The sequence below is a fragment of the Rhamphochromis longiceps genome, linkage group LG17 (assembly GCF_057381845.1).
Source record: "Rhamphochromis longiceps isolate RC_006_pf linkage group LG17, R_longiceps_female_GT1.1, whole genome shotgun sequence".
Lineage (NCBI taxonomy): Eukaryota > Metazoa > Chordata > Actinopteri > Cichliformes > Cichlidae > Rhamphochromis > Rhamphochromis longiceps.
This window is the reverse complement of record NC_140573.1, coordinates 6,602,126-6,616,944: the sequence shown is the minus strand read 5'-3', so window position 1 is coordinate 6,616,944 and position 14,819 is coordinate 6,602,126. Positions and strand designations below refer to the sequence as shown.

Below are 14,819 nucleotides of genomic sequence, written 5' to 3'. Positions count from 1 at the left end.
TATATATATATATATATATATATATATATATATATGTGTGTGTGTGTGTGTGTAGTATATACATTGGGTGAATGTGCAGTAGTAGCAGCAAGCAGGTGAATTCTGTACATTAATATGAATAGACATCTGACTATTTTACAGGATACACAATATAAACATATTTAAAATTAAAGGAATTGAAATGTACATTGTGCCTTGGTTTAGTGTCTGGAAGAGTCCTGACTCAGTCAATTATAGATGATGTGAGAGGGCGGGTGTGTGTGTTTAGGGCACGGATGGCTTGGGGATAGAAGCTCCTCTTGAGTCTCTCTGTCCTTGCCCGGAAGATGCGGAACCTTCTACCAGATTGCAGAAGTTGGAACAGTTTGTTGCCAGGATGGGACGGGTCCTTCAGTATCTGCGCTGCTCTAGTCCGGCATCTCCTGGTGTAGGTGTCCTGAAGCGGGGGGAGAGCAATCCTGCAGCAGCGTTCTGCTGTACGGATCACTCTCTGGAGAGCTTTTTGGTCCTTCACACAGCTGTATGCTAATGTAAACAGGTCCTTTTGAGCTGTCATTTGAACTGTGTACCAGTCAAAGCAGTAGTAGCAGCAGGCTGTGAAAGACTTTGAAATCATCAACAACCACAACAACACACACACTGTTAAATATACACCTGTGCAACAGGCGAGAAAAGTAATGCTCACACATGCGGGCGTGGATTGTAGTTACTTTGTAGTTACTTTGTATTATGTGGGTTGTTATAAGACAAAGAAGTGTTCTTCTGGCTGTTATACATCATATTAAATGGGAGGATGTGGATCGCTTCCCTTTCCCATGACAGGGTCCCCTGGGAGTTGCGTGACCTACGGTGGAGATCACATTCCCAAGAGCCCTTTCAGTGTTGTCGTGGCAGCCACACTGGACCTTAGCAAGGTCAAGGTGACAGGCCTGTGAGACAGTTTGTACCTCTGTCATTGTTCTTGTACATCCACACCTTCTGACACCAAACCTCAGCCTATATAAAGCCTAGTTATAACCTATGAAACTATTATTTGCTTTTAAATGTTTGCCTAAGCATGAATGTTTTTACGATGACTTTTTTTACCCCTTGTACAGTTGCCAGTATATTGATGTTTTAATTTAATTCTTTTAAATGAATCTAAGCTTTTCAAGCAGATCAGAGGTGTCAGTGTATTTTTCTTTGGTGTTCTCATCAAAGTGCTCATATACAGGTAAACATGTTCAATTCACGGAGCATCATTGGTTTTGATCTCAATATTGCCTCTTCATCATGGCTTGTGGGTCAGGAGAAAGCAAACAGGCCATGAGGGACTATCAGAAAGTTCAGATCCAGCTGGAGAACCTGGAGACGAGTGTTTGAGACCGCTGTAAGAAGGAGTTCACAGGTAACTTCCTCTTTTTCTTCTGAACCGAGCTTTCGCTGTTGTGGCCCCCAGATTATGGAATAAGCTGTCCATCCATATTAGGCTGGCCCCAAGACTTGAAATGTTCAAATCACTTTTAAAAACACCTTTTTTTCCAAAGGCTTTTTAGGAGAAGCACCAGAGTCAGCTTGTAGTCAGTTTTAGTCAGTAGATGGTCACTCTTAATCTTTTTTTGTTAATTTTATTCATTGTATATTTTAATGTCTATTTTACTCATGTTTTATTATTTGATATATACTGATTTATTTTTTATCTTCTTTTTTCATTTATGTATTTATTTTATTGTTATTTAGATATTTTTCTTTGTCTGCTTAATGTATGGTTTTTAACTGTTATCTCTGTTTTTTATTATTGGAAAGCACTTTGGTCAACTATGTTGTTTTTAAAGTGCTCTATAAATAAAGTTGGATTGGACTTTTACATCTTGTGAAAGTAAGACGAAACCTTAATTCCTCTTTTTAGACTGGATGACAGAGATGATGGACATGTTCAATGCTTTGCTGGGCTCTGGGATTGCTTTCCTGGATTACCAAACATATGCTGAGCGCATTTTCTTCCCGGGGCACCAGGAGTCCCAACTGGGACAAGCTCTGGATGTTTCAGAAAGTTGTAGGCAGACGGTTGAGCAAGGGCTGATTTCTTTGTCCAATTTGCTGAACAGTAAACCTTTTCTCACCAAGGTAAGCCTCCACAGCTACCTTTGATTAAATCTTTATTTATGTATTTGTTTTATTTATGCCGCCTGCATTTGCTGAGCAAGTCCCTACGCAGTCCACCGACATCAGAGTGTCTGACTTCATACATATCATACGTGTTGATTGACTGTTGGTTCTATTTTGTTGCTACTACTCTCCAATGTCAGCTTTACTGGTCTTGACATAAACGAGGAGGATTTTTCATACACAGATTAAGTAACTTCATATTCTCACCATTACAAAAATGCAGTAATCACTTACATTTTATTGGGAGTCAAATTAAAATAAAAAAGCAAGATTAAAATAAACACCTTGTTGAAGATTGAGGGTAACCGGTAAGATTATTTGGCACAAAACAAGTTGTGGAGAGAAGCTGAATCATTAGAAATATAGATGTTGAGGCGCTTCTGATTCTGTGATTGACATTAGGTTTATCATGTCACCATCATGACCATACCATGCTAGCTATATAAAGAGTCTATGATTTATATAAAAATGTAATTCATTGCAGAGTCTCACCTATGACTCACCTTCAGCTGAAAACAGTCCTGGGATTTCTAGCAGCACTGTGTTTTTGAAAGTAGCTAATCAAACCTTGGCCTGCTCCACAAACATGTCCTACTATCCAGACCCTGAGTTTATCAGCTTCACAGCCACAAGGACAAGAAACAGTGTTCACATCACTATACGGGTAATGCATGTTTTAAATCGCACATTCACAAACATGTGACATCAGCTCGTAGAACATCAGTCTTTGCTTGTGTTGTTGTTATAGAAAAAGGCAGATAAACTGGAAATGACAACAGCAGAGTTATCAGTGTGGGGCGTTCAAGACAGTAAGGAATACTGCTGCGCCATGGAAACAAACAAAACCAGTGATGAGACTCACTCTTTCACTTGTGAGGTTAAAAACCCACCCGACGTGATAAGAGCTCCACAACATTATTTACAGCCTGTTTCACATCATGATATTTACTGTATGAATAATATTTTGAAAATCTCTGACCTGCTGCTCTATTGAGACTTTCCTTAATGTTTTCTAGATAAAGTATGGTAGCAGGACCGTAAGCCTCAGTAAGCCTCGGCCTTCATCACACCTTCTATTGCTACTTTTGCTGTTGATACCCTGTGTTATTGCTGGTACGTGATTTTGATACATCAGCTTTTTATTTTATGACTAGGATTTTTTTTCTTAGTTTCAGTGTCACTGAAAACATTGTATTGCATTGTACCAGAAATACTTTGTAGAGCCGACACTAATGCTAGAGTTATAGTTCGTTTAGCTGTTAGCTATAGATTCCTTTTAGGGAATCAGGCTCCAAAGGAACAATGGCCTTTCAATGGTTTATTTTGCATAGCCAGTTAAGTGTGTCCGATACATGGTTAATTGTCCTTAACTGCTTGTTAAAAGTCCTAAACAAAAGAGCTATACAAATGATAATTAACCTCCTTGGCACAAGCTATCAGTCCTTTCAAACTGGGCTGTCTAACATGTTACATAGATGTTTTTAAAGCTACATTCACGTGTCACAAGTTTCCAAAGTGGTTAGTGAGACAGATTTTATTAGTTTTTATGCCATTTGAAGCCCCATTTGTGTCTACTCTCAGAATGAAACCAAGGACCTTTTGTTTATTAGGCAAGTGTGTAAACCCCTACACCTACACTATAGAGCCACAGACAACTCTCTAGTCTTCTGCTTGGTTTAAATCAGTTACCGTTTGTAAATCAGTTACTGTTAATCACAGTTAATGTGACAAAACTATTCAGGAAAAAACATGCATACATAATGTTTATCATGACTCTGGTCTTACGTAGCCTATCAACACAATGTTCATGTGGTCATGTGATTGGCTTGATATAAGGTGCGGTAGGCTGAAGACAGCTTCAACCATCTGTTTGTTGAAAAATAGTAAAGCGACCGCACCACATTTTCTAGTTAACAGCATTGTAACAATAGAAATAGTAATTAGTTAGATTACTTGTTACTGGAAAAAGTAACGTTAGTAACACCGTTATTGAGGCGATCGTGGCTCAAGAGTTGGGAGTTCGCCTTGTAATCGGAAGGTTGCCAGTTCGAGCCCCGGCTTGGACAATCTCGGTCGTTGTGTCCTTGGGCAAGACACTTCACCCATTGCCTACTGGTCAGAGGGCCCGGTGGCGCCAGTGTCCGGCAGCCTCGCCTCTGTCAGTGCGTCCCAGGGTGGCTGTGGCTACAATGCAGCTGCCATCACCAGTGTGTGAATGGGTGGATGACTGGATGTGTAAAGCGCTTTGGGGTCCTTAGGGACTAGTAAAGTGCTATATAAATACAGGCTCTTTACCATTTACCACTGCTAACTAGGCGGCTCATTCTCTTTCTGTGAAGATATACAGTAACACATCTCGAGTTCACCTTAAATATGTATAAACCAAATTCTAATGGATTGTTAACACAATCCCAATCCTACACGCCTACGTAGTTTTATCAGAATTAATTCAAAACCATGTTTACAGACAGAATAACACAGATGCATGTAAACATGTCCCAAAACATAACTGCCCCTAAATACAGTATTTACAGATTCAGATGAAACCTGAAAGGCATTTCACGCTGGGAGTGAAATTTTGTGCTAACCTTTGTTTTTGTCCCTTTAACTTCCTGTGTTTATGCTGACCATGTTTAAAGTACAAATCAGCTTTGGTTTCTTAGGTGATGCAGTGGGAAACAACATTATTTAACAAATCAAATAGGGACTATTATTAAAAATGAAAAATGGATTAAATGTACTGTATGCAGAGAGTGGAACCAATGAGGCTGATTAAGATGGTTACAAGCTTTCTCTGGGGCTACTATGAACATTTATAATAGTTACTTTTGCTGTTTACTGTAGTTAATTTAATTCAAATAGATGGTAAATAAATGTGTGTGCACAGACTGCTAACCCCCCCCCCCCCCCCCCCCCCCCCCCCCACACACACACACACACACACACACACACACACACACACATCTAACCATCCTTTTCAGGGCATATGTACGACAGGAGAACATTAATCATGTTCTTAATAATGGGAGGTTGTGGGTGGAGTTCTTGGGGCAGGTGGTGGGCAATGACCATCTCCCAGGCATTCACCAGATGGACATTCAGTCCTTTGAATATGGCCTTGAGCACTTTGAGTTGCTGCAGCGTGTACCAGTCACTGTTAGTGGATGAGTGAAGGAAACATGTTAAAGATTTGGGGTTTCCGGTCCGAATAACCACCAGTGTGTCTGGAGCCCTGGACAGCAGCCGCACCACTGCCCTGCGGATGGACAACATCCGCCGGATGTAGAACTCCAAGGGAAAAGTGGCAAAGTGTGCCCAGATTCCAAGTACTACAACGGTTTTGCTGCCTCCAACCATGTTGTCTAACTCGTTGGCAATATAATGCATCTCAATGGCTGGGACAGTAGTGCTCCGGAGAGGAGGACCGTGGCAGCGGTACTTCACCATGATGTTGTGTGTAAAGTTCAGGGCCATGAAAGGTCCAGCTTGTTTCTCACTATTCAGGTCAAACTCCTTGAGATCTGAAAGTATTACAGAGGAAATAATGCGTGTGATAAGGTGTCTAAAGAAAATCAGAGGGGTGCCTGAAAGGGTTGTGGGGTAGTTACCTGGTAGTGTTGCTGTAAGGTGTTCAAACCACTGCCTAATGGTGGAGTCTCCATACATATGAACCACCTTGCCTTTCAGGCACTGAGTGATGGCCGAGGAAGTGTTGAACTGACGAATTTTTGTGCCACCTAGTCCTCGCCAAACATCTTGGTAGTAATAGCCCGAGGGTCCAGACTCCTCACTGCTGCTCTTCTCCTCTGACTGTCCTGAGAACAAGTCAACAGACACGCTATATGACTATTTTTGAGTTATTAACAAGAAAAGACCCAAACAAAATCTTTCCTTTACCTGTATGAGTGAATGAAATCTAATATTACTTATAATTTTAATTTTATAAGACAGCTAGTTTGCTGTAGTTTTCTAACCTCACTCAAGTTGAAGTACAGTTAGTTTGTTTATGACTTTTTTAGTCCCAAAAAATATAAGTGCAGTACACTGGTGATTACCTAATTTAAATGTTTACCATCCACTGTTGAAGATCATCTTATCATGCATTTATGCACCACTATGACTACTGCTGCTGTTATTAGATCACTTCCTGGAAGTCCCATCCCTTTCATGTGCAATCTTAGAAACGTGGCGTCAAACCATTCTGGATGGCTTTATTTTGACCTCCAGTGACACTGTAAGGAAACTTGGAGTCATGTCCCTCAATGCACATATTAAACAAATATGTATGACTGTTTTCTTGCATTAGTGCAGTATCTCAAAAATGAGAAATCCTGTCTCAGACTGATATGGAAGAATTAGTTAATGCATTTATTAATTCTAGACTGGACTACTGAGATTCATTAATATCAGGATTGCCTAAAAATTAGAGATGGCACGATACCACTTTTTTATGTCCGATACCGATACCGATATCATAAATTTGGATATCTGCCGATACCGATATGAATCCGATATAGTGTTTTTTAATCAACAAAACGTTTTTTTAATATCTTGCTGCATTTTGTATAAGTTTATACTCAAGTTTAAATAAATAACAACACTAAAGCTATTCTGTTATACCTGTATGTAAAAAATACACTGCGCCCAAAATATTTCATAGTTCAGCAAAACCAATCAATCTAATAAACTTAAACCTACTCCATCCTCCCTATTCTGGTATTTTAAAGAGTACTTAGCAGAAATATTAAGCAACCTAACTAATAGGGTTGCAAACTCCCAGCAAAAAAAATAGGGAGCCACCCTCCACCTCATGATGCTTAATCGATATAATCAAATTTAATTTGATGCAGGGGGGAAAATGCACAGAAATAAATTATTTTTCAAGAATAATTAAATAGATTCAACATCTTTCTTCAACAGAATTGCACACTGCACAGATGGTATCTTCCCAAAGGAAAAAGTAGTATAGCTTACTAGGGTATATTAGACTTAACAGTTACTATATAACTGTTACTGTTACTATTTTTTAACTACACAGACATATCTGACCCAAAATAAGTGCAAGGGAACAGAATGGGACATCCAGGGAGCAATCTATAACTAATTACATTTTTGAAAATGGGCTTAAGATGCACAAAAAGACAACACTCAAGAAGACGGATCAGCCTAATATAAATCAGTTGAGGTCAGTTCCCAGAACTTTCTGATCATACCTCACATTCTTATAATAAACCTCTTTATTCTGGGAATAAGAACTGTTGAAGTTCATTTCATCCACATGTTATGAACTATCCATACAGAGGAAAAGTTACACTGTTAGTAGTTAATTCAAAATCCATAAACTATTAAATGTTCTACAAATGTTTATTTAATATAGGTGTTAACATCTGGCTTTACCTTTCATTCTTGGAAAAATGGTGACACCTGCAGGTCCTGAAGCTCGAATGGAGACTTTCAAGTTGACGCCACTGAGGCAAAGCACACACAATAAAAGTTCTTAAGAAAAGTTTAAAAGTTTTTTAAACTAGAAATTTATTAGAGACGGCAGGCAGCAAAAACAGATTAAATCATATTAAACATTAAATAGTTGACAGGGAAACTGGCTAACACACAACAATGAAGCATTTTCCAGGTGGAGAAAAAGATAGTTCCCTCTTTTTGCTGTGGAGAGTAAAACAAAGAAAAAGATTGACTTTTATACTTTTACACTAAGGACATAAACGAAATCTTCACCTCTTAAAAAGCTTCTCCATGGTTGTGATGCTTTGTTGATATCCTCCATTGAAGTAATTCATTCTGGCATCACAACTCAGGTTATCTGGCTTGTAGCAGAACCAGGGCTCGCCTGTATGGAGGTCAGTGTAGTTGCACAGAGACTTCTGGGTTGGACGCAAACATATGTTACAGGTGGTAGTTTCAGTGACTGAGCCTGACTGGAAGACGCTCTTAAAGAAAATCCTGTCAGGGTGTTCTCTGTTCAGCCTGCGCAGCTCCATGACTGCCTCACTGGGGTGAACCAGTGTCACCTGTAGAAAACAGACTCAGAGTTTTGCAACCAGTTTTCAGATAAATACCTATAATTACTACAACCTTTGAATACAGCATCTTGATTCATGCTCAATCATCCCAGTAAGGAAATCCCAGAAAGTTGATTCTGTTCATCTGGATGTTTTCAGTGGGAGAAATGTTTCGTCACTCACCCAAGTGACTTTTTCAGTCTCAGCTGACTGCAGGTTTCCCCAACCTTATAAAAAGAGCATCTCCATGAAACTGAAGAAGTCACTTGGGTGAGTGACGAAACATTTCTCCCACTGAAAAAACTACATACAGATAAATGGAATCAACTTTTGGGGAATTTGCATTTCTGGTTGGTGGTAAGTAATTCATTCAGATTATATGTTGGCAAAAAGAAACAGTGCCAATGGAAAGAAAACGTTACCTTTTGTCATGGTCAGCATTCCATTCCCCTGGTTCAAGTAGCATTAAAGACTAACTGTTTAGTAAGGGCTATTTACAGTGGGTGGAGATACACAGATGCCTACGTAATCTTAGGCATCTGTGTATGCCGAAGCTGCTGCAATGAGCTGCGGCCGCAAGGCGGTTGGTGCCTGCCGTGGTGGTAATCCCCGAACCAAATGGTGGACACCAGAGGTGAAGGGAACCACCAGGCTGAAGAAGGAGTCCTATCGGGCTTGGTTAGCCTGTGGGACTCCGGAGGCAGCCGACAGGTATCGACAGGCCAAGCGGAATGCGGCTCGGGCAGTGGCTGAAGCAAAAACTCGGGTGTGGGAGGAGTTCGGAGAGGCCATGGAAAAAGACTTTCGGACTGCCTCGAAGAGATTCTGGCAAACCGTCAGACGTCTCAGGAGGGGAAAGCGGTGCTCTACCTGCACTGTGTATAGTGCTGGCGGAGCGCTGCTGACGTCGACTGAGAAAATTGTCAGGCGGTGGAAGGAATACTTCGAGGACCTCCTTAATCCCACTGACACGTCTTCCGAGGAGGAAGCAGAGTCTGGGGATGAGGGGAATGACCCGCCAATTTCCGGGGGCGAGGTCACTGAGGCAGTTAAACAACTCCTTGGTGGCAGAGCCCCTGGTGTTGATGAGGTCCGCCCCGAGTTCCTGAAGGCTCTGGACGTTGTAGGGCTGTCCTGGTTGACACGCCTCTGCAATGTTGCGTGGAGATCAGGGGCAGTACCTGTGGACTGGCAGACCGGGGTGGTGGTCCCCATCTTCAAGAAAGGGGACCGGAGGGTGTGTTCCAACTACAGGGGGATAATACTCCTCAGCCTCCCTGGGAAAGTCTATGCCAGGGTGCTGGAAAGGAGAGTTCGTCCGTTAGTCGAACCTCGGATACAGGAGGAACAATGCGGTTTTCGTCCTGGTCGCGGAACACTGGACCAGCTCTTTATCCTCTCCAGGATACTTGAGGGTGCATGGGAGTTTGCCCAACCAGTCTACATGTGTTTTGTGGACTTGGAGAAGGCATTCGACCGTGTCCCTCGGGGTGTCCTGTGGGAGGTGTTGCGGGAATATGGGGTGTCTGGCCCATTGCTACGGGCCATTCGATCCCTATACAACCGTTGCAAGAGCTTGGTTCGCATTGCCGGCAATAAGTCGGACTCGTTCCCGGTGGGTGATGGGCTCCGCCAGGGCTGCCCTTTGTCTCCGGTTCTGTTCATAATTTTTATGGACAGGATTTCTAGGCGCAGCCAAGTGGCGGAGGGCTTTCGCTTTGGTGGCCTCAGAATCTCATCTCTGATTTTTGCAGATGATGTGGTTCTGTTGGCTTCATCGGGTGAGGGCCTCCAGCTCGCACTGGAGCGGTTCGCAGCCGAGTGTGAAGCAGCGGGAATGAGGATCAGCACCTCCAAATCTGAGGCCATGGTTCTCAGTCAGAAAAGGGTGGAGTGCCCACTCCGGGTCGGGGATGAGTTCCTGCCCCAAGTGGAGGAGTTCAAGTATCTCGGGGTCTTGTTCGCGAGTGATGGGAGAAGGGAGCCGGAGATCGACAGACGGATTGGGGCTGCAGCTGCAGTAATGCGGACGCTGCACCGGTCCGTCGTGGTGAAGAGGGAGCTGAGTGTAAAAGCGAAGCTCTCAATTTACCGGTCGATCTACGTCCCTACCCTCACCTATGGCCACGAGCTGTGGGTAGTGACCGAAAGAACGAGATCGCGGATACAAGCGGCAGAAATGAGCTTCCTCCGAAGGGTGGCTGGCCTCTCCCTTAGAGATAGGGTGAGAAGTTTGGCCATCTGGGAGGGGCTCAGAGTAGAGCAGCTGCTGCTCCACATCGAAAGGAGCCAGCTGAGGTGGTTCGGGCATCTGACAAGGATGCCCCCTGGGCGCCTCCTGGGTGAGGTGTTCCAGGCATGTCCCACCGGGAGGAGGCCCCGGGGCAGACCCAGGACACGCTGGAGAGATTATATCTCTCGGCTGGCCTGGGAACGCCTTGGTATTCCCCCGGATAAGCTGGAGGAGGTGGCTGGGGAGAGGGAGGTCTGGGCCTCTTTGCTTAGGCTGCTGCCCCTGCGACCCGGCCCCGGACAAAGCGGATGAAGATGGATGGATGGATGGATGGATGGAGATACACAGCCCATATGGAAAAGATATATATAAATCTTATAAAGTTTGTATCTGTCTTGTGTGAAACTTGTATGAAAAGCATATAAGAGTGAAAACAGATATAAGATCCCTTGAAAAACTATATAATGAAACTTGTATGTTTTGGATACTTACTAAAACAATGTATGAAAGTAATGAGAAAGTGGCCACTTTCATGAGTAAATCATGTAAGCCTTATATGATTTACTCATGAAAGTGGCCACTTTCATGAGTAATCACATATAAGTTTTTACTATTTCTTTTCCATATGGGAGCAAACGGCCTTGGGTTGGAATTTAACCCATCTGCTGTTAGAATTGTCTAACAGCTATGGTTCAGTGGAAAAGATGAGTTGGCTCTATTTCATAAGCAAGCTATGATCATTAAATATTTGCAGCAAAGGTCTGTTGGGGAAGCAGCAAAATAATTTGTTTTGTAACAGATAGAATTCTTGTTTCTGTTAAAGCATATTTTGTCATCCAGCTCAAACCCAAGCTGGTGGAGACTCTGGAGGAAATAATTTGTTTTTAAAGCTTCAGCTATTGGCATTGAGGTCATGACCATACCTTGCTAGTTAGCAAGGAGCACCATACTTTGCATTCATTACATGGGCTTACTACAAACATGCTAACTTTAGTGCTAATAGTTTTCTCCTACTGCAGAAACTGAACACGATCTTGAAGTATAACCCGGAACCACATTCCCCCTCCATTACAGTTTCCATTAACACAAAAATAAGCAATATAAACATCACAATCTATGAGAACTTTGGAAGTCAGTCTCAGTTCCTTTTGGGGAACACATTTTTGCGGCACCTCCTCATTAGTTTCTTTTTTCACCCCCAGATTGCTGCTCAGTATTGCATAAGAATGAAGTGACTGTTTGGTCTTAGCATTTGTCCTAATGTCAGTAGCTAAAAGTAGGGGTAACAGACTTTATGTGCAAATTTGAGAAGTAGGTTTCTTTATGCCAACGGCAACAGGAAGCTAACATTTTACATCAGCTTGAAACATTACTTTACTATTAAGTCTTTGTCTAGAGAAATGGGAAGATGTATTTTTCTAAACATTCCAGTGACTGAAAAAAAAGAAAGATGGGATGTTGACATTTCCAATGCCTTCAACCACATGTAAAATGATACATTTTCTTAATCACCTGGACTTGTGCACTTCCTTTCCAGAGTAAAAAGAATACAGCTGTGTAGGAGCCATTGAGATGATCCACCACTTCTCCTGCAACACCCGCACCGATAGTTGGGCTGTGCAGCCGGGCAAGTAAAACGTCTCCTCCAAACTTTTTTGGACGGCCCTGAAAGTCCTTCATGTTAATCATAACCTCCAGCTTATCTCCTATTCGCCACTGGCCCCCTCCCCTCTTTGGAAGAATGGTGAAGGTGCTGTGGTCTGGATCACTGGTCTTTTCCAGGGAAAGAGGAAATGATAAAGGTGGCGTTTCAGGCCAAGTAATAGACTCTAGCAGGAGGTCTTCTTCTTGAGCCTCCTTAGGGGACAGCGGTTTTAACTTGCAGAAGTCATAATGCATGTCAGTAGACAGGGTAACAGTGGCAGGCCTTGAGAATATGCTGATGGTCTTCATTTTATTCTGAAACTGCAATATTAATCATTGAATTAAAACATGCAATACAATTCAGTACACCTAAGAATCAACATGTTCCATTATCCAGTTTAAGACAATGAAATCTGAATAGGGCTCTGAGAGTTGGAAACAAAAACATTTCATACAAAGCAAAAGTTGCAGATTTTGAAGCTGCTTAGTTGCCATGGTAAATTTTAAAAAGAGGTAAATACTAAACATAGTTGAAAACTGTTAAAAATTCTTCTCATGTGATAAGACAACAAAGCTTTTCTTTGTACATAAATGAATAAATCAAAATCCTTAAAATATATGCATTACCAATTTAACTAAGCCAAGAAATATACAGATACAGATTACACTCAGCTCTCTATGATAAGGCAAACTAAATGCAGTTGTATCAAATGCAAAATGTGGTTACTGGCAGAAATGTTGCCTTTCAGAAAATCACCAGGATTTGAATCTTATAATACCAATGTTTATAATGTGAGATACAAAATTGATTTAAATTTGGAGGGACTAATCAGCACTCTCCAATGAGTTGATTTTACCATAAACCTCACATACAAGGCTACATTAATTACTAGCTTACAACAGGGTTGCCAGGTCAGGGTGACACATTCTTCCTAACAAGAACTAAAGGACTAAAAAAAAAAAATTAAATAGAAGTAAATAAAAAAGTAAGTTTAAAAAGTAAAAAAAGTTATCTCGTGTTGCAGATTAAATATTAGTATATTTAGTATTTTTGCACCACCAACAAGATGATTGTCGAAGGGCTACATCCAAAAACATGACTATTGTGGGGAGTGGTTTGTGGCTCCGCTGCAGGGGAGGGGTAGAGCAGTGGGTTTTCAGGGTGTGGTGAAAGATGGAGGCTGATTCACACACCTGACCTCATCATCTAATCATGTCTCCCCTTTTAAGGATGTTTCTGGGAGAGTGGTGTGTGCTACTTTAAAACGGGAAAATAAAGGATCTTTAAAAACTACAATGCTGTGGTCATCGGATCGCTCATTGTCACATTTACCTATTTAATCTAAAACCTATATAGCAGATGAAAGTCATGTGAAAGCACTGTATGACCTGAGAATTGCATCTGGCTCTTCATATGGACATCTGACACATCATACCTACATTATTCATTTAATCTTTTTTTCAACACAAAAAACTGTAGTCACTAATTAGAAAAACACAAGTTCTTACCTCCAGGGTGTTCGTGATAAATAACACCAGGAAAAAAAGAGTGAAGAAAAGGAAAATCCAGGCACATTTTGGGAGTCTAGTAAAGGCCTGTCGTTTACAAACTTGGAACTTCATGATTGGTAAACAGTCCACATCTCCGGCTGCAGTGTTGCACTATGACCAGTTCACCAGATACTAGATTTTATGAATGAAATTAAAACAAAAACAATAACAAAGTATATGTTAAAAAACAAAACAAAATGCAGTTGCAAATCCTCTCTCAATTACAAACTGTTTAATTACTGAAACCAATATATTCTGTTAAACTGACACTATTATTATTTTTTATTGACTCATCAGAATATGCAGCTGTGGAGGACGAAAATCTTGATGTAAGTAGCAGTTAATGTGTAAAGAGTTGTAAAGACAGAAACATTTTTTGATTTATCAAACAAGTGGAAAAGAAAAGTCTGGTAGAGATCGTAGAAATAAATTCTCCCTAATACATGTCCTCGGTTCAGATGTGTGTCAAAGATGTACACGTCTACAGTTTAAGGAACAAATGAGTAAGACACAAGCAGAAGTGAAAACGGCAATATTTTTCTGTAGAAAAATGTCACACAGCGTAAAATCGCACAAAATCCTCTACAAAGCACACAAGTACATTAATAATGTATTGTAATGCTAAACGAATCTCATTTTTACATTTACTTCTCAAGTCTATAGCACATCTTACCTCGACGGAGAAGATTCTTTTAGTGAGAACCAGCGCTGAAGCTCATTGCATTGATTTGCTGTTTTCCCAGTTGTGACACAATGAATCAAAGACATACCAAAAGTTAATTATTATCCAAGAGCGACTGTACTCTGTCCACTGCAAATTAATGCAAAGGGGAAAATGCAAATCTTCCCCTGAGTCCCTGGTAGTCTTTTTCTTGGCCCACCCTGTTAAATTTACTGAAGTATGATGTTTATACTAACCTTACACTTTGTAAATTTATAACATAAACAAAAAAAATCAGAGTGAAGTCATACTCTTTCACAGCACTGCAGTTGTGCTCAATCCTGCTCTGATTCTTTCTCCTCACTCAAATGTTTCTGGTAAAAATCTCTGTGTTGGTGCGCGCACATCTTGTCATGGTTTTAATTGAATATGTAGGAAAAGAGTTCATTAATCCTGTTCTTAATAGTGGGTGGTGGTGGGCGGATGCTGTGGGCCAAGCTCATCTGCCAGGCGTCCACCAGATGGACATTTAGTCACAGTTAGTAATTGCCTCATCAAAGCTTTG

General features: G+C 41.3%; 1 protein-coding gene across 1 annotated transcript; it reads right to left on the bottom strand.

Moving 5' to 3' along the window:
- Nucleotides 1-5,109: 5,109 nt before the first annotated feature.
- LOC146649186 (NXPE family member 3-like) lies at nt 5,110-14,331 on the bottom strand. Its single transcript, XM_085386981.1, has 7 exons — nt 14,267-14,331; nt 13,552-13,725; nt 11,911-12,363; nt 7,882-8,174; nt 7,546-7,616; nt 5,757-5,963; nt 5,110-5,669 (listed from the first exon to the last, which is right to left on the bottom strand). Exons 2-7 carry the CDS (start codon nt 13,663-13,665, stop codon nt 5,113-5,115), a joined length of 1,695 nt encoding a protein of 564 aa, XP_085243107.1. The 5' UTR covers nt 13,666-13,725; nt 14,267-14,331; the 3' UTR covers nt 5,110-5,112.
- Between the last annotated feature and the right edge of the window lie 488 nt (nt 14,332-14,819).

Bases quoted from the DNA above. Each gene is read 5' to 3' on its own strand.
- LOC146649186 (XM_085386981.1), bottom strand. From the start codon at position 13,665: ATGAAGTTCCAAGTTTGTAAACGACAGGCCTTTACTAGACTCCCAAAA. The intron at 7,617-7,881 runs GTGAAGATTTCG...GCTTTGCCTCAG, and splicing joins ATGGAGAAGCTTTTTAAGAG to TGGCGTCAACTTGAAAGTCT. The intron at 5,670-5,756 runs GTAACTACCCCA...TAATACTTTCAG, and splicing joins CCTTACAGCAACACTACCAG to ATCTCAAGGAGTTTGACCTG.